This window comes from Calliphora vicina, chromosome 4 (genome assembly GCF_958450345.1).
Source record: "Calliphora vicina chromosome 4, idCalVici1.1, whole genome shotgun sequence".
Classification (NCBI taxonomy): domain Eukaryota; kingdom Metazoa; phylum Arthropoda; class Insecta; order Diptera; family Calliphoridae; genus Calliphora; species Calliphora vicina.
This window is the reverse complement of record NC_088783.1, coordinates 18,806,177-18,826,620: the sequence shown is the minus strand read 5'-3', so window position 1 is coordinate 18,826,620 and position 20,444 is coordinate 18,806,177. Positions and strand designations below refer to the sequence as shown.

Here is a 20,444-nt window from a genome sequence, read left to right as displayed (position 1 = left end):
TGCTCGCTTTCGAGGAAAAAAGAGTGAATGACACACGTGTCGTTTTAATACATTTGTTTTTTAATGTCTAAATAGTATTAAATCTTTAACAACAATATTGAAAAAAAAAATTAAAATAAACACGATATTTAAATATTTAAAAGCTTTTTAAATAGTATTTTATTTGATTTTTGAAAAGAAAATCTTTGTACAGTGACTGGCAATACTTTTAAATGTTTAAATTGGAAAATTAAATTAATATTTAGCAATTTGTACTAAAGATAATTGATTAATAATTAATTATGGATAATTAAGTACTATTGTACAGTTTTCAGTACTTTTTGGCATCCGGACTTAAGTTCATTTACTCAAAAAAATACTTCCCAAAATATTTTCAAAAACAAACATTGTTTTGTAAATCTGTTAAAACTTTCAAAGGTTCATCTTTGTAAGTTTATTAAGAAAGAATACAAATAATTTAGTAGATTTAATCTCAAAAAACTACCTCATTCCTTAGTACAATTTCAAAATCTCCCATTTTTGTGCCTGGTTCAGATTCATAAGAAAAACTTAGTTCTTTCTCTAAGTTCAAAACTTGTTGAGTCTAGATAGACCAACAAATCCTCATCCAAAATTGCTTCCCTTTCTACAGATTCTTTAAAATCTTCATCCAAAATAGCTTCCGTTTCAAATGTTTATTTTTAGTACTTTTTAAATCAAGTAAAATTTATTATTATTTTTGAAAATAAAAAGGAATTTTTTCTTATTTTTTTAAAAAAATAATAATAAATTTTATTAATTACACATTTTATTATTTAAAACCCAAGAAAATATTCAAAATAAATTAACTATTTGAAAATTTGTCTGCCATTAAATACATTTAAATGATGTATGAATTGACACTACAAATCTTTTTCATTGCTCTTTCTCGCTCTATTGCCCTCTATTTCTCTCTCTTCTCTTCTTATTTCCTACAAACAACACAGAGCACACAAAACTAATATTTCAATATATCATCAGTATAATTATAAAAGATTACAAAGTGTCACAATAATATAAATAAAAATTTTAAGAAATTATATTTTAAAAAGAAAAAAAATTATAAAAAGAAACACAAATTTCTTATAAAATATGAGTTGAGTACAGATTTTTTCAACAAGGTGCAAAAATATTCTAATAAAAAAGACAACAATTTTATTTATGACACTCAACAAATTCTTAGAAAAAAAAACGAATGAAAAAAAGAAAACCTCAAATAAAATTAAATTATTAGCTACATAAATTGTTTAATCACTGTCATTTATCAGTGATTAAAAAAAATAAAAATATTTTAGATAAAAAAATATATTTTTTTTAAGAGAAAGGTAAATAAATAAAACATTTGGAAATTGCTGACTTTTTTGAGTTAACAGACTTTTTCACACATTATGAAAAACTAACAGAATCGCGTTCAGTACAGGTTCCCTGTGATGGTCTGGCGAGATTTCAGAAGCTCAGAATAGATAGGTCCCTTTTGGTACCACCAAATTCAGAGCATTACCTTAGCGCCATGGACATATGAATTTGGTGTCAATTCGGCTGGTTGGCCGAGTTTTAAATACAATCACTTTCGCTTCGGGTTATGGATCCATTTTTTATCACATAAAGAGAAAATTTATTTTCTTTTATAGCATTAAAGCAGCATTTCAGTTCGCTCAGCTTCAATTCGTATGGTACCCAATTTTCCTCCTTTTAAAAGAATCCAGCTGCTTTTGATTGAGTAGCTCCCAATGATTTTACAAGCTCTTGTTGAGTTTGTCAATAATCTTCATGGAGTAATGCTTCCAATTCTTTTTTTCAAACTTTTTAGCTGGCCAGGGCGGTCAAAATAACCACCAGTGAACCGCATCAATTCTAAAACCGATGGAACATTTACCATAAGCTTCGGGGAGTCTTTTGCTTCAGCGGAGACTTTTTCAAATAAGTAAAGTAAAACTTCCCGCATATGACGCTTTGTTGGTACAAAAGCAAAGAAAACTTTGTTGTTTACACTATAATGTTCAATAACTAAGTGGGAATAAATGACAGATATGTACCGTTCAAAATGACATATAAGTTATTATAAAACAAAAACCGCGTTCAAAAAATACGCCGTAAATTGTAAATGCAGCATTTTTAAGTCATACACCCAATATTTTACCTGCTGACACTGGATATAATAGATCTGAGAGCCCGCAATGTATTCAGCTGGGACTTTGAACTATTCCCAGGGTAAATTCATAAATCAGTTAATTTTTATACCCACCATCAATTGATTTTGTCGTTCCGTTTGTAACATATCGAAATAATGCTCGTAGAACCTAACAGGATATACATATATCCTTTGTCCTCATAAGTTTCTAAGTTGAAATTCGACAAGGCCCAAACGAAAGCATCTAGCTGTGTGAAATTTTCAACAGATACTATCTATTGATAAGGAGTGAGATCGAAAAATTCTTAACATACATATATGTTTATAAAAAAGAAACCACTAAACTTACAGCTTTAATTTTTTTTTTATTTGATTGAAATTATTATTACAATTTACAAAAAAAATTATTTTTATAGTTTTAATCACTAGTGATGAAATTTTGAACCTTTTTCGGAAACCCTTCCATTAACGTTTTTATAGTGCTTTCTGTCACTTTGCTCGAACATGTAGTCCATCTCCGTTTAAAATCTACCACACTTTTGGACACCTTTTTTGTACTCTTCAATTCTCTTTTAACAAGAGCCCAATATCTCTCCACTGGCCTTAGCTCCGGGCAGTTTGGAGGATTTGCCTCTCTTGGTACAAATACCACATTATTGTTCTTGTACCACTCAAGGGCTTGTTTGCCATAGTGGCAGGATGCCAAGTCAGGCCAAAAATAAGTGGACACATTATGAAGTCTTATGAATGGAAGCAGCCTTTTTTGTAAACATTCCTTGATGTAAATTTCGGTATTTATAGAGCCCGTTGTAACAAATGAGTGGCTTCTTTTGCCGCAACTGCATATTGCTTGCCATACCAAGAACTTTCTGGGAAATTTTGTCTGCTTTTGGGTCCTAAACTTTTCTTCAACATTCCCTCGAGCATCAGCAACATAAAATTTTTGACCTGGAAGTTGCGAAAAATCTGCCAGAACATACGTTTCGTCATCCATTATGCAGCAAGAATATTTTTTTATAAAACTTGACTTCAATTTCCGTGCTCTGTTTTTGGCCTCTAAATTTTTAGTAGCGTTCCTGTCAGGAACTTTTTGAGCCTTGTATGTTTTTAAACCTGCATTAGCTTTAACTTTTCGTACCAAATAGTCCGAGCACTGAGCTAACCGGGCTGGGAGCTCTTTTGAAAATGCGTTCTATTTTTTTGGCTTTAGAAACATCATGTGGACCATTCCTTCTACCTGAACCAGGTTTTCTATCAACTGACAAGTTCTCCCGGTACTGTTTAATAACATTGGAAACAGTTTGACGGCAGACCTTTGTATGCTTGGCCAACTTTTTGTAAGACCAAGTTGGGTTTTGTTGAAAATATTTAATAATTTCAGTACGCACTTTTTTCTGGTCACTCATTTTAATCAGATTAACAAAAAAATTAATATAATTGACATTACACATAATAACTGACATGTTTTTCAAAGGTAACTTGATCAAAAAAAAATTCAAATAATACTTGGGTTAAAAAATGTAATGAAAAACGTGTGTTAAGAATTTTTCGATCTCACTCCTTAATGTTTGTTTGCACAAATTAGTTCTAATTACTCTGAAATTATACTGTAAAGTATGACGAAAATCGTGCAATATTTGTCCATAATGATACATGTACATAATGATATTAACATAAATTTTGAAATAAGTAAAGTTTTAAGAAATTAATCATTCTATCAAATTCTGTACAGTTCGGACCATAACTGATTCAAGTTCCCATAGAAGGCCAAAACTACATATTCTGGGTTGTCATAGAATCCAATCATTGTCGTAATCGGTTTTGAAAACGTCAAAAAAGTTTGATCGATAAAGAATTTAATTCTAGATCGAATATAAAACCGACAACTTTAAATTTCACGAGACCGATGTACTTTTTCTGTCGTTTTAAAAACCGATTTCGACAACGATTGTAATGTATGACAACGCCGATTAATGGTGGGTATACAAGATTCGGCACAGCCGAATAGAAAGAATACTCTTACTTGTTTACTTTTATCTATTAAGTTTCAATCTTATTTAAAATTTTCTAGTGTAAACCATACACAAATGAAAACTCTGTTCCTCTCAAATTGATTTTCAAAATATTTCCATTAAATATCTACGAATATGAAATTATTAAAATGAAATGAATTAAATTGTCTGAAACCAGAAAAACATTTAATGAAACACAGTATTTTTCTACTTATTTTTCTTGTTGTTCAGTTTATCAACAGAACGAAATCTTAAAAAATTTATAAAAATATTTATATTTCATTATTTTTTTTACAAAACGTAGATTTAATAAACATTTTTATATAATAAAAACATCACATAAACATTAACTTTTTGTTTATTGTTATGTGAGACGTAAATTTGGGAAAATTAACTAATTTATAATAAATTTACACAAAAAACTATTTACTATTTATTTAGTACTAGAAATAAAAAAGTAAAAACTAATTTTGATCAATGAAAATTGCTTTATTGATTTCAAAAATTCTTCCTGAATTGATCTTCAGGAAGATCTATAAGAAAACATAAGAGTGAATTATAATAAAATTGTTATTAGAGAGCTTGTTATCCCATAGATTCATCAAAACTACACGCAGAGAAAAAATATAGTTGGGCATGGTTACTGAAACCATTTCAATATTGTTACAAGTTTTGTAACAATATTATTGTCACAGTAACCATTTACATGATTGTGGTAACCATAATATGGTTAATGTACGATTCACATGATTGTATCAACCATATATATGGTTACAGTAAACAAATATATGTTTGTGACAACCATTCATATGATGAAGGACTTATCATATTATGTTGCTCTCGGCTTAAAGCTTATCATAATCTGAGAACAACATATTATGATAAAATTATTCATCATAAATATGGTTGCCACAAACATATATTTGTTTACTGTAACCATATATATGTTTGAAACAACCATGTGAATCACAAATTAACCATATTATGGTTACCACAATCATGTAAATAGTTAATGCGACTATAATATTGTTAAAAATTTTGTAACACTATTTAAATGGTTACAGTAACCATGCCCAATTATATTTTTTCTCTGCGTGTAGGTACTGTTCAGTAAGAGAATATAAAACATCATCCAAAGCCATTAAAGTTATCCCAAGACACCTTGTACTCCCAAATCAGGTGGATATTTGTGTAAATCGATTCGAAAGGAAAAATCATACAAATTCAAACGATAATCCCCTAAACACATTCACCCCTATCGGCAATAAGATGTGAAATTTTGTTCCCATGAAATATACATTTCCTTCGAAGGGAAAATTGCCGTTGTGATATTCCCATGAACTTTTCATTCACAATAGTTAATTTTGTTCATAACAGCTGCTTATTGTTTACAAAATTCCATCTAAAAATTTCACAACATGGGGATTTTTTTCACGTGAACAAAATTGATGAACGAGAAATGGGAAAAGGGAACATATTTCATGTGAAATATTGATTCGCGATAGGGGTAATTATCATTGCGCTTCTCATTGGTGAGTAAATTCCAATAAAACAAAGCTCCCGTATTTTTTCACAAATGTTTGACTATATTTATGATGAATGTTATCCTCCTAGGAATATTCATTTAGGATATATCATTTCACCACATCTTAATAATTTCAAAACTAAATACAAAGTGGCGCAAAAGTAATCCTCCTATCAGAAAATGCTATAAATTTTGCGATTGGCCCCTAATGTCAGTTCTGTTTTGACATTTGTGTAGTAAACACATGCGAAATACACGTTAATAAACAATGTTAATCTACACTGCTCCAGAACGCGGAATATTGCTGACTATTTATTTGACCAATAATCGGTCGGTGACTTTGGCACAACGTGAATTTCGTCGCAGATGAGTGATGAGGCCCATTTCCATCTTAGCGGGTACGTAAATAAGCAAAATTTACGTTTCTGGGGCACTGAAAATCCGCGTGTAACCCACGAAGAGCCATTACACCCGCTCAAAGTCACTGTATGGTGTACTGTTTTCGCTGGAGGAGTCATCGGACCTTTTTTTTCGAAGACGTCGCGGGTCAAACGGTTACTGTGAATGGTGAGCGCTACAGAGCAATGATCCCTCTAAGCGACCAAATAGATCTTAAAGGACTAGACCCAAGCTTTCTTTTGAGCAAAAAAAATTTTAAAAAAGTGCCCATTTTGGAAAAAAAGTTCGATTTTGAAAAAAAAAAAAAAACTGAAAAATTCATGTTTTGAGTTACAAAACATTTATTTTGAAAGATATCCCACTCGCATCCCACTAAGCCACCAAATAGGTCTGAAAGGAAAATATCCAAGCTTTCTTTTGAGCAAAAAAAAAAAAATTAAAAGGGTCCATTTTGAAAAAAAAAGTCAACAACTCGCTTTATTTTGATTTTCTTGCGAAAACAATAAAGCAAGTTGTTTTTATTTTTTCTTTACTCACTTACACACTACAGTTTGTGTCGGCAAGAAACCAACCAATTGTAGTAAGGAAATGTAAGAAAAGATAAATCACGGTTTATTGTTGGTGTTTTGTTTAAGCTTTGATATTTTTACAAATAAAGCTTGAGTGTCTGTAATTCTCAAACACTCTATAGTTTTATTTGTATAATATCTTTAGTTTTTCTAAAGCCTTTTGGGAAAAGGTTTCCTGATGATCTGGCCTAAGCAACCAGTGAAATGCGCATAGGAACCAGCTTATCCCCCAACAACAAAAAAATTCAGTGAATTTATCAAATTAAAAATTGGGAATTTAGCATAAAAACAATTTTACTAAAAAAGTTTTTGATTTTGCAAAAAAAGTCAAAAATTGCATGTATTGAGTTACAAAACATTTTTTTGATAGATCGCATCCCACTAAGCGACCAAACAGGTCTTCAAGGAAAATATCTAAGCCTTATTTTAAGAAAAAAAAGGGCCCATTTTGAAAAAAAAGTTAAAAAAGTTTTTGATTTCGGAAAAAAAATATTAAAATTTTTTTATTTTTTTTTTTCGAAAGATTGAAGAAATAGCTATCTAAACTATTTGGAACACATTTTGCTAAGAACAATAGGTAATAAGTTACATGGATGAGAAAAATCACATGTTTGGCCAAAATGTCAAATTCTGGACCGATCTTGTTGAAAAATTGTGTCTGAATTACTATCCAATAGATCTACCTTGGTGTAAATTTCATAACGATCGGAAGACATCTATTTTAAAAGTTGGTTCACTTGACGTGAAATTCCCCATATGTATATGGAATCTACAACCAATCTTCCATCTAATTTATATTGGCTATATATACAACTTTAAAATACATATATGACCCCATTTCTCATTTGTCAAACCCTTAACATTGTACATTTATCATTACAATTATGACTAATCCACCGGAATTTATCGCCATATATAAAATCAACAAGTGTAAAAATATGAAATTTTTAATTTATTTTCAAACACAAATTCATATAAATTAGGCTTGTAATAAATTTTCGCATAATTACCATATTTTTATTATTTATTTTTAAAATAGTTTTCTTTTCAATCATTATTTATTTAAATGACTCATGGCACTCATTAGTAATAGCCATAGAATGAAAAATTATTACATTAAATTTTTAACATATTTTCTTTTGGCAAATTAATTAATTTTTTTTCGAAATTTTTTTCTTTCATTTCAATATTTGTAAACAAAATTTTTGAAAATTTTAAAAATAATTTTTATTGGGGCAGACGAAAAAGACCTTAAGACAGATGGTGGGTTAGTTGAGGAGAGAGAAGTGACTGAAACTTTTGCACATGCATTTAGGTGTGAAATGAAATTGAGCAGGATGTTTTGAGAAAATTTCACAACACGCAGCAACAGCACGCATTATTGGAGGTGATTTTTCAAAGTGTTTTTGAAAAGAAAAATGGGGAAGGTACACAGTGGTTTGAGTTGACTACGATTTTTATAAAACTTGGAAATTTAATAAATTTAAGGTCTGAAAAAGTATTGAAATGACAATATATTATTTAGAAAGAAAAATTATAGTAAAAGTTTTGTCTCTAAAGACAAATGTAGAAAAAAGCTCAAAACTGATTACTTTCTAGATTACTGGGCGACACTACAGTGGTAATTGACTCTACACTAGATTACCTGGGATGTGTAGAGTAACCAATTGAATTGATTTCTTATTACAAATGACAAAGTATAGAATGATCTGAAAATATGTATATTTTATTAAATAGGATCAAAACTGATGGAGAATAAAGCTTGATATATATTTAATTAAACCACAAAGAAAAGATAATAATAAATACTAAATGCTATATTAACAACATCATACTCATAAACTATTCGATCAAGATTTATTTCAACTTTCGGTCAACATCAATTGAAATTTTCAATAGAAATCTCGTAATTTTGCTTCACTGCTCAGCGTGTGTGTGTGTGTTATTTTAAATATAAACTCACATAATTTAAATAGAAACTCACACAAGGAAAATGACTAGAAATTGTTAAAGAAAAATTCTCACGAATGATTCATACAACAGTCATTTTCACTTTTATTTTGTTTTGTTTCGTTAAAATACAGAATTTATACATTTGTTTAAAATAATGTTTCTCTTTTTCTTGGATTTGTTAATGTTTATTTATTTGTTTGTTTTTGTTTTTAGCTTTTTAGGAAATTTTTATTTTCTTTTTTTCTCAAATAAAAACAAAAATTTCCTTTGTGGTGCTTGATTTAAGATTCGGATAGACACAAAGACGATTTTACGATTTTTATCGAAAAAAAACCCAAAATATTTCAAATAGACAACCTGCATACATATTTTGGCAATTGATCTTATTTATTTGTTTAAAATTTGTCACGAGTTATTTGTTAAAAATGTTTACAAAAAGTTTAAAGTTTTTAATTTATAAACAATTTGTTTCTAATTTCTTGGGGTCATCTCACACCTCCCCTCCCCCTTAAAATATTTCTAGCTTTCATTGACCTTAGAAAATTATACAGTCACCATTCACTTGCAATTTAAGCCATTAATCATTTATTTGTTTTCTTGAAAATTAATGTTTTATAAATGAGCATTATGTTTTGTTTATTTTCACTGGATTTTATGTTTTTAAATAAAACCATACACACAAATATATTACTGAAGCAAGAAAAAACCTCAAAATTTTAAATCCATTTTGTTCACACGACTCAAGGCAAGAAATAAACAAATCGCGTCAATAGTCTTGATGACGCCGTTAATAAAAATTATTTATTATTTGCTACATTATTCATTATTTTTAATAATTTTGTTGTTGTTTTATATAGTCTACCATAAACATTTTAAACTAACATCCAGAAAAAAAACTACAAAGTTTTGATTTATTTACTTTTGTTTCGGTTAAAAATTTCTGGGAAATTGTACTTATTTGGAGGAATTTAAAAATTCCCAAAAAAATTTAGCACTAAAATCCAATTGTAGTTACAGTACAGTTCACAAGATATTAACAATCATTTTATTTATGAAAAAAATTTTAAAACAAAAAAATCTTTTTCATAAATAAATTTTGAATTTTTTTTTAAAAAAAAATAAAAAAACAAGGAAGAGTGCTATATTCGGCTGTGTCGAATCTTATATACCCTTCACCAAATTATACTTTAAAATACAAAATTTAAAAAAAAAAATTTCAAAATTGTTTTTGAAAACTTATATTTTTTTTTATTTTTAAAAATCTTTTTTTTTAAATTTATTAGTGAAAAAAACTGTAAGACAAAAAAATTTTTTGTTAAAAAAAAATCGGGTTAAAAAATATTTTTCCCGATTTTGACCCATTGTAGGTCAATATTACTATATCCTTATATACATCGTTGCATTGGACTTTGAAATATCTATCATTAGGTATCCATATTGTCTATATTAATGACTTAGTAATCCAGATATAGATAAAAATACGTAAACAATCGAGGTTGTCCTGGCATTTCCTTATATCTCAGCCATTTGTGGGCCGATTTTAAATAGCAACCGAGCCGGGAGAATTTCCGATATATGGATGTATGAATCATGTATGTAAGTTATTTGGGCCCTACGGAAAGTTGATTTCAACATACAAACGGACATGTCTATATCGACTTCGCTATTTATAACGATCCAGAATATATATATACTTTGTGGGGTTGCAAATGAAAAATGTAGAAATTACAAACGAAATGACAAACTTATACTCATGGTGAAGGGTATAATAAATGCTGTAACTGAACTTGTTTTAATCTAAACTAGAGACCGAAAATAACGGGTTCACTTTCATTTCAATGGTAAATTCTCATTCGCAGCTATTTAAAGTAATTTTTTGTGATATATCACTGAGAGAGTGATTTATTCGAGAACATTTTAGGTTTGGGGTTGAGAGAAACAGAAAAGAAATAAACACATATAATCTGGATGAGTGATTTATAATTTATTTTTTTCGTAACATGAAAAATAAATCGCAAAAATTCATTTTATGCAAATTAACGCTTAAATATATAAAACTTATCAAAATATTAATAACAATTTAAAAGAAAATTCTCATTTCTGTTACTCAGACTTTGTTAAAAATTACTAATAATATATTATTGTATGTAAATAAAAGAGCAAGCAACAGTTATTAAGAACAAGAACAAATGAATTGTTTATACCAAACCATTTAAATAAGACTCATTTTATAACTGTTATTTTCAGTGATTTATTTTTATCACAAAAATATAAATCACAATTTGGGTTTTTTGGTAAATGGACGAGTTATTTTCGATCTCTGATCTAAACACATTCACCCCTATCTCGAGTCAATATTTCACATGAAATATGTTCCCTTTTCCCATTTTTCGTTCATGCACTTTGTTCACGTGAAAAAATTCCCCATGTTGTGAAATATTTAGATGGAATTTTGTAAACAATAAACAGCTGTTACGAACAAAATCAACTATTGTGAATGAAAAGTTCATGGGAATATCACGATAGTAATTTTCCCTTCGAGGGAAATGGATATTTCATGGGAACATAAATTTCACATGTTTTTTACGATAGGGGTGATTAATAAGAGACACGTTTACGAACTAATTAAAATTAAAATGGTATCCATTCTTGTTTCCGTTATTTAGTTATTCAATATTTTTGTCTTGGTGCAAAGGTGTCCCCGTGGTCGTCAAAGGGTTAACACAAACGAACTTCAAAAAAAAAAATAACAAGAAAAGCTGTTTAAAAAGTGGTGCCTCTATCCCTTTAATAAAAATGAGGTTGCAACATGTAGCATATTTTCGGGGTTTTAGGGCAACATTATTTGAAAAGAACACGTTATACGCTTACCAAACTACTTTTGTTTCAGAAAAGAACACAAAATTACACTACGCATTACTTTTATCATTTTCTAATAGAGTTTCTTGGGTGATTCAGTTTTCTAGAAGCTACGATTCATGAGGGAAACAAATTTAATGTGAATAGAATGGTTTTCATTTTACAGTTTATTGAAATCAAAGGTTCGAAAGATTAATTCTTAATTCACTTTTTAAAATAAAATCAAATTAAATTGTATTATTAGCTCCGAATTAACACAAATTAAATCATTCAGATGAATTCATTTATTGTTAAATTAATTAATTTAACAATAAATGAATTCTATTCAAATAAAACCCTTCGTATTAAGTTTTGTTAGAATTTTGTTTTTTAATACTTAATTCAGTGAATTAATTAATTCGAAGTTCTGTTTGGAATTAACAGAAAACTTCTGTTGAGAAGATTTTATTTTAAGTCATCAACCCTTAAAAATTTCTACAATTTCCGCCAATTTTAATAATTTAAAATTAAATTCATAGGAATATTGAAAACATTCTTGTGTAAACTACTTTAGTTTTAACCAATTTTCTTTGGTTACCATACCATAGTGCATCTATTTATATAAAACACATATTAATTATCAAGAATTCCCTTAAATAAATTGGAAAAAAACAATGTGTGTATATTAAAATTCTTAATTTACCTTTTTTGTAATCACATGCTAAAATACACACAAGTTCGCGCATTATTGTACTGAAATTTATGTTCTCTATGCGGTAGGGAAAAGACCAGTTTTAGGAAATATGCCAAAAAAATAATAATATTTATAGTGATCAACATTAAAAAAATAAAAAAAATCAATAATTATTTTGAAAAAAGGTAGATAATAGATATAAAAGACAATCATAATGGTGTAGGTTATGATCAGTGTTTTCATGCCATAAATTTATGGCTCATCATTCAAACGCTCCCGTTTTAGTGTTTTCTCTCTCGCTCTCGGGGTTAATTTGAATATTGTCTCAATGTCAGGCATGGGAAATGAAGTGATAATAAGTTCTAACATAAACAAACCACGATGCGGTCAAATGCAAAAGAATATCCTACCTGTTCTGTAAATCGCATACGAGTACACAAACCAGTTTCAATCAATAAAATCATGTGATTTTCGCTCGTTTTTGAAATCACTCGATTTACAGAACATTTATGGCAATTATGTTAAACATTATAACTCAAAAATGTGGGATTTTTTCAGATGTTTAGCTTTTATTTTGAAACATTTGTAAAAAATAAATTTATTCAAAGTATTAGCCATTGTTAGATATGACCTTTTCCCATCTATCTGGCAACATATGGATTCCGAGCCAAAAGAACTGCTCATCTTTTGAGGCTATGAACAAATCAATCCAATTTCGAATACTCTGTTCTGAAGTGAAGCGTATCCCAGAGAGAGAGTTCTGCATTGATCAACACAAATAGTAGTCGGACGGTTCAATGTCTGGACTATAAAGCGGGTGTGGCAAAACTTCCCAAACACTTCTTTCTAAATAGTTTTTAACAGGTATTTCAACATGTGGCCAAGCTTTGTCATGATGGAATATTATGGTTTCATGTCTGCCGCATATTCTGAGCGTTTTTCCGCCAATACTGGCTTCAAAAAACAATACTACTAAATTTTCCATCCCTGCTAATTATGTGTTTGTTGTTGTAGTTGTTGTTTCTGTTGCACAGTCATACTCGCGCTTTAGCATTTGGGGAATTTTTTTTTAGGATGCTGTCTACAAGTTTTATAGAGATTTAACAATTTAGTACAATTTTATTGACGGTCGGGTTAATAGATTTTGTTCCTAAAAGCGTTTTTGTTCTTTCAAATTTATTTATTTCCAACTATATAAACAAATAGAGGCAAAATTTAAATAAACGCGTAATTTTGATGTATTGAAAATTTGTACTAAAATAAAAATCATGTTATTTCTTTAACAACACAAAAAAAAATTAAAAAGAAAACATGACAAATTAATTGAATAAAGAAAACAAAAATTACATAAAATTATTAAACAATTTGTTAAATCATTAATAACAAAGATTAATTGAAAAATGTATTAAAAAAATTGGAAAATTTTAAAGGAAATTTTAATAAAAAAAACTACACATTTTTAAAGAAAACTGCACTATTTTTGGTGAAAAAAAAGAAACTAAATAAAAATCAAAAAGTTTAATTCTTTGTTACTTAAAACAAACTCAAATCTTTTTGAAAATATTAAACAAACTATAAAGTATTGGTAGGAATTATAATTATAAGAATAAAAAACAACAAAAAATTAGTTTTCAAAATAATAAAAAAAAAACATGTAACATTTTATAAAGTGTTAAATTATTCGAATAATAAGTGTTTTACAAAAATCCTAAATTCAAAAATCCTTTTATAAAAATGTGCGATTCATCAACAATATTGAATTCAAAACAAACGAATTTACCCAATTGTTGGATTATTTACAGTAAGAAATATTTTTAAAGAACTAATTAAAACATAGTTTTTATTCAGACTTTAATATTATACATATGGGCAATTCCAGGTCACACTTAAAAAGGTGAATGCGATGAAACAGCTGATTATTTTTTTTATTCAGTTTGAATTGTCAATTCACTTGTGGTTGTTGTGGCGAAAAATACAACAAACCCAAAAGCAAAATCAACAACAGGCAACTTTGATAGTTCACCTACCTTTTAACAAAATCAAAGTTCTTGTTGTTTTTGTATTGTTGTATTTGTTGTAGTGATGCAGTCACCATGAGTGGCAAGGGTATATATAAGTTTGTCATTCCTTTTGTAATTTCCACATTTTTCATTTATATATTCTGGATCGTTATAGATAGCGGAATCGATATAGCCATGTCCGTCTGTCCGTCTGTGTGTTGAAATCAACATTCCGAAGCCCCCAAATAACTTACATACACGATTCATACATCAATATCTCCGAAATTCTTCCGGCTCGGTCGCTATTTAAAATCGAGAAAATCGGTCCACAAATGGCTGAGATATAAGGAAAAAACTAGGACAACCTCGATTTTTGACCTATATCTGGATTACTAAGTCATTAATATAGACAATATGCATATCTAATGATAGATATTTCAAAGACCTTTGCAACGACGTATATAAGACCATAGTAAGTTGGACATACAATGGGTCAAAATCGGAAAAAAATATTTTTTAACCCGAATTTTTTTTTCATAAAAAATTTTTTTTGTCATAAATTATTTTTCCAAAAAAATTAATTAAAGAAATTTAAAAAAAAAAATGTTTGAAAAATTTTTTTTTAAAAATGCGAAAATGTCGTTATGTTTTCTTTTAATTTCTTACACTAAACGAAATATTTTTCCTTTACAATCCGTCATATTTAAATAAAAACAATCTTTGGATGATTTTATAATAAATAAAATTTAATATCGTATGTGACATATCGTACTTGACAGATTTTTCTCTTATAATAAAACAATATATATTCTGTAAATATATGTATACAAAAACTAAAAAAATTAATAGAAAATATACATTCGGTTTCAATAAACAATTTGACAATAGCAAAAAAACAATCAGAGTCAAATTCATTTCATACTACAAGCTAATTGGGAGCCTAAAACATACCTAAAATGTTAAAAAATTAAATATAATCAGTTTAAACTATTATTTTTGTCTTTAAAATATTGTAATATGATCTAAATACTTTCATGTTACTATGTTCTTCTATTCAAATCATCTTGAAAAAAAGTTTCATGGGTTTTTGTTTTTTCAGTCGTGGTAGCGATTCTCGTGGAATAGCCCATATGTATACGAGTTTCTAATTTCTTATGATAAGTGGTCAAATTAGTTATTTTTAATGTTTTTAAGTGTTAATTTATGTTAAATATTTGTTATACCCCCCGTTTTGTAAACCGAATCCGACTAACGTGTTCGTTTTTAAATCGAATTCAATTTGTTGTTCTGTAAATCCAATAGACATGATTTACTCGGTTTATTTTTGAGTAAGCAAACCCGTTTCAATATAAAAAATCATGCGATTTGCAGAACATCAATTTTGTCAATAATACGTATTTGAAAATCACTTAATTTACAGAACAGGAGAGGGATCATTTCAAATTTGTTATAAGTTCTGGTTCACGAACGTCAGAACTTATTTTATTCATGATTATTGGATTCTAGTGGTTCCTTAATGAAGTTGAGAAATTATTTGTGAAGCAAAGTTTAACATAATTTTAGCCTAATGATTATTTAAAATCAAATTAAATGTTTTCTCTCAAACATTCCATAAATTAATTAATTGCGAATTAATTTATAGGCTTAATTCCGTAATAATTCAAAAGTATTGAATTCATTCCTTTGAAACTTAATGCTCTATAGAATTAGTTTCTTATTGAATCATTCAAGTTTTCTTTAATTCAAATCTATTACAGTAGACAATACTGTATCAATTCATTTTGTAAAAGATTAAAATCAAATTTAATGAAGAATTTAAGAAAACTTATTGGTGTATGACTTAAAAATATGGGATTTTGCAAATTTTTAGCTTTTATTTTGAAACAATTGTACAATATTCACATTATTCTGGCAACATATGGATTCCGAGCCAAAAGAACTGACAAGAACGAATCAAGCGAATATCGGATACTATGTTCCAAAGTGAAGCGTATCCCAGAGAGAGAGAGAAACAAATAGTAGTCGGACGAGCCAAGGTCTGGACTATAAAGCGGATGAGGCAAAACTTCCCAACCACTTCATTATAAATACAAGCGTTGTCAGAATATGCAGCCAGACATGGTTTCATGTCTGGGCGTTTTTCGGCAAATGCTCGCTTCAAACGAATCAGTTGCGTTCGGTACAGGTTGCCTGTACAGATTTCAGCAGCTCATAATAGATCTTACACTTCAGGTCACCACTTCTGAACCGCACAAACCATCTCTCGCACGTTGAAACCGATGGACCACATTCACCATAAGCTTTGGAGACCATTCAGTGAGGTTCAGCTACACTTTTTTTTTCAAATTAGGAAGTAATGCAAAACTTTCCGCATATGATGCTTTGTTGGTACAAAATTCGACATTTTCGCAGCAAAATAACGTTGTTGTTTACACTATAATGTTCAATAACTAAGTGAGAATAAATGACAGATAATAAATAAATGACACTTCAAAATGACATTTAAATTATTAAAAACAAAAACCGTGTTCAAAAGATACGCCATCTATTGTAAATTTTGCTTTTTTAATCATTAACCAATGTTTTCATGCAATTTGGATTAGATTTGAATATAAAAAAATTTAATCATTCATAGGTTGAATGGGTATTAAGAATTAATTGCATTATGAATCCATTTAATAATAATTAAATTCTGTTTAAATAAAAGTCTTTGAATGATGCTAAAGAATTATTTGTTTATGAATGATTTGCTGATATTCTTTTTTTGAAATTCTGAATTAAGTGTTCGAGTCGTTTCTAAACTAAAAAATCATTTGCAAATATGTAGTTAACAAAAAATTGCCAGGAAATTTTAATTTTCGACTTTCTATAAAGAATTCACATATTTTGATGTTCTGTAAACCGAATCCACATGATTTACTCGTTTTACATTTGAGTAAACACACTTGTTTCAATGTTCAAAATCGTACGATTTGCAGAACATCAATTTGTCAATTATTCGGTTTTGAAAATCGCTTAGTTTTTAAATCTCTCGATTTACGGTTGTTTTGGGAGAAATATTAGTCAGCCAGTTCACCAAACGTAAATGTACATTCACGAACTAAAGGATCATTATATTTCCTTTAAACTATATTTCCTTTACCCCCAGTAACATGAAGTCTGGTTATGTTTTAACTAATAGTTATACTGACAGTTTTCATATAAAAATAATTTTAACCGACAGTATAACTATTAGTTAAGGCATAACCAGACTTCGTGTTACGAATTCACATATTTTTTAAAAACGAAATCGTTGCATGGATTCGGTTTACAGAAAAACGCAATAGATTGTCGCTTTTAAAATCACTCGTTGTTCAATTCTGTAATCACCCTTATCGTGGTTGGCGTAAACGTCTTACGCGTACGACTGTTTCGTACTAGATTTAAGATTAAATGCAAACTGTTTCTTTAATCTAGTACGAAACTGTCGTAGGCGTATGACGTTTACGCCAACCACAATAAGGGAGAATGATTTGAAAATAATTTACTTCCAACCACTATGTCGATTCTTTATTTAGTTTTTTTTTGTAGTTATAAAGATGCCGAAATTTGTAATAAAAAAAACTCGTTATGTATTTAAAAAACATTGATTGGACTTACTTCAAGCACCACATATGTATTTGATTTCTACAACCGTTCTAATAAAAAATATACGCTTTCAATAAAATTTAATAATTTTTTTTCTTAATTCCTTTCATTTCAGCCAAAAATGATGCCAAAGAAATTAAACCCATTATAAACACAACAGAAACCCTTAATCCCAATATACCGAATATCGAAACGGTTGATAATGATCCCGATGAGGATGAGGATAATGGACAATCTTGGCATGAAATGTTGGATCCGGAACTACAACCCGAACCACCCATACCAGATAATCAGGAATCACAGGAAATCTATGCCGATCACAGTCGTTTAGCCAAAGAATATTTAAGAGTAGAAACCAAATTGTATTTTTCACAAGAATTAAGAGCAAAAATACTGCAACAAATGGATCCGGAAGAGAAAAGGGAAAAGGAGGAATTGTTAAAGAAATTAAAGGAAAAAGTAAGTTATTGGCAATTAAAGCAATCAAATAAACTAAATTCATTTTTTGTTTTCTTATTTTTAGGAAGAATTACTGGAACTCTATAATAATCTTAGAAGTGCCCGACAAACGACTGAGGAAGCCAATCGTGTGGAATATAATAGCCAATTTAGTAGTGACGTAGTGCCAGATGACAGTTGGGTGGTCATCCAAAGCAATCATCAAAATTCGTAGTATTTATATTATTATTATTTAAGCATTAGTTTACGTTTAGTTGTTTTTAAGAAATTTTTTTTGATGTATTAATATGAGTTTTAAGAGTGAATGAGACCAGGACCCTGTTTTAGTTTTCTATTATTATAATTATTATTTTTGTATTTTGTACAGTGTAATAATGTATGTATGTGATCTCAGGTTTTAAGAAGTAAATATGTAATTAATTTAACATTTAATCTTTATGCTTTTAAGACAGTTTTTTATTAAATTTTTTTTCTTTTAATTTCCTTTTTAATTGTAAGAAATTATTAAGTTAAAGACCATAACTATAAATTTATAACAATAAAGTAGAAGAATATGTAAGAGAATTATAACTCTATTCAATAATTGTTTGAAGTTTTACCCCCTTATTCATTAACAATTTTTAAAGTTGTAAAAGATTTTTATAAAACAAAATTTTCATACAAAATTTATAAACCTTTAATAAATTTAAAAATTAATTATGAATAAGGTCTTTAATATAAAATTTTCATTTGTAATTTAAATTTTAGCAAATTAAACAATACAACAGGGAATTGTTTGAGGTTTTTTTAAAAAAAAATATTTTAAAGTTTTAAACACGACAATGTTACTCGGAATCGGTTTTCATAACAGGATGATTAACGTATGCGGAATGAAATTTGAACAAAAATTTGACACTGGCCAAAAGAAAAAGTATATGAGCTATTAGTGTTTTAGGACTTATTTTGAATTACGTTATGTTTTGTCTTAATACTTTAAACCCCCATTTGAAAATCTGGCTTTTAGTTATCTCAAAATGTTAACAAAAAAAGAACTACCTTGAAAAAACATTTGTAATTTTTTCCATATTTTTATCAATTATCATCGGGAACAATTTGTTATATTTTACACCAAGTGGCAGTGAAAGGCAGAGAAGTGGACTCTTTTGGAAGTAAATAAACCTATTATTGATAAGAAGTGCAAAGTACAACATAATCTTTTTTCTAAACAAATATATATGGATCTTAATCAATCAGATGTAAATTAGAAGTTTTGACTTTTTTGGAATTTGATTTGACCATGAATTCTAATTAATATATTATGAAATGTGTAGACAAAATTAATCATTTGATAAAAAGAAACATCAGGGATTATTTTTTTTAAAAAAAAGTTATTCTTAACTGTTCTATCATCCAACTGTCACGCCCAGATGATTATGGTGTTTCCAACACCCATGAAATTCTGGACTTTTTGACGTTGGAAACAAATATAGCGTTTTCTGTTTTGTTGCAATTTCATTCCGCATACATTACTTTCATTATTTGATGGTATTCAGTAGATTGAGTTATTTAAAAAACGAATATTTGACAAATTTATGTTCTAGGTTAGGTTAGTATCCATGGGCAGCCACTTTGTCAGAGCCGGACATTGACATAATAGGTTCATTGTAATCGTAATCGTTAAACCGTAGGCCCAATTTCTAGCATGTGTTCCAATTATGCAGTGTCCTGCAATAAAAGAAACATTTAGACTTATTTGCTCACGACGGAATTCCATAAGTAAATCCGTCCTACCGGTACATGTCGACCTCGCCCAGATGGATTCAATACTAAACCTGTTCTGTGCAGTCTCACAATAATGAAGAGGTAAAGATTTGTTTAAGAATTTGTGGTAGAGTTGAGACATCCATGCTAACTTCTTTATTATGAATCCTTGCTTATTGTATAATTTTTCAGGAGAGCGTAAAACTGCTGAATTGAAAGCTTTGTATAATTCTTTAAGACAAATAATAAAGTTCTTCAAGGACAAATATTAAAATAATTATCGATCAATCCAACCGTTTTTACGCTCTCCTGAAAAATTTTAAAATTCCCCTTAAGTTTGTCAAAAGTCCACAGAATTACAATTAATTCTTACCACATTTTGGAAAATTTGAATGGCCGTGTAATAAAATTAAAATAGTTCTTCATTCATTTCAATGGTTTCGTTTATTATTGTTTTGTTAAATAAAAAAATAAATGCA

At 28.7% G+C, this 20,444-nt stretch overlaps 1 protein-coding gene across 1 annotated transcript in view; it reads left to right on the top strand.

The window, feature by feature from the left end:
• Positions 1–18,789, top strand: part of Tak1 (TGF-beta activated kinase 1) — a 37,039-nt gene extending 18,250 nt beyond the window's left edge. The window contains exons 6-7 of the mRNA XM_065507852.1: positions 17,882–18,225; positions 18,290–18,789. Coding sequence (XP_065363924.1) covers positions 17,882–18,225; positions 18,290–18,439 — 494 coding nt within the window. The 3' untranslated portion in view covers positions 18,440–18,789. The remainder of the gene's footprint in view (positions 1–17,881; positions 18,226–18,289) is intronic.
• The last annotated feature ends 1,655 nt before the right edge of the window (positions 18,790–20,444 follow it).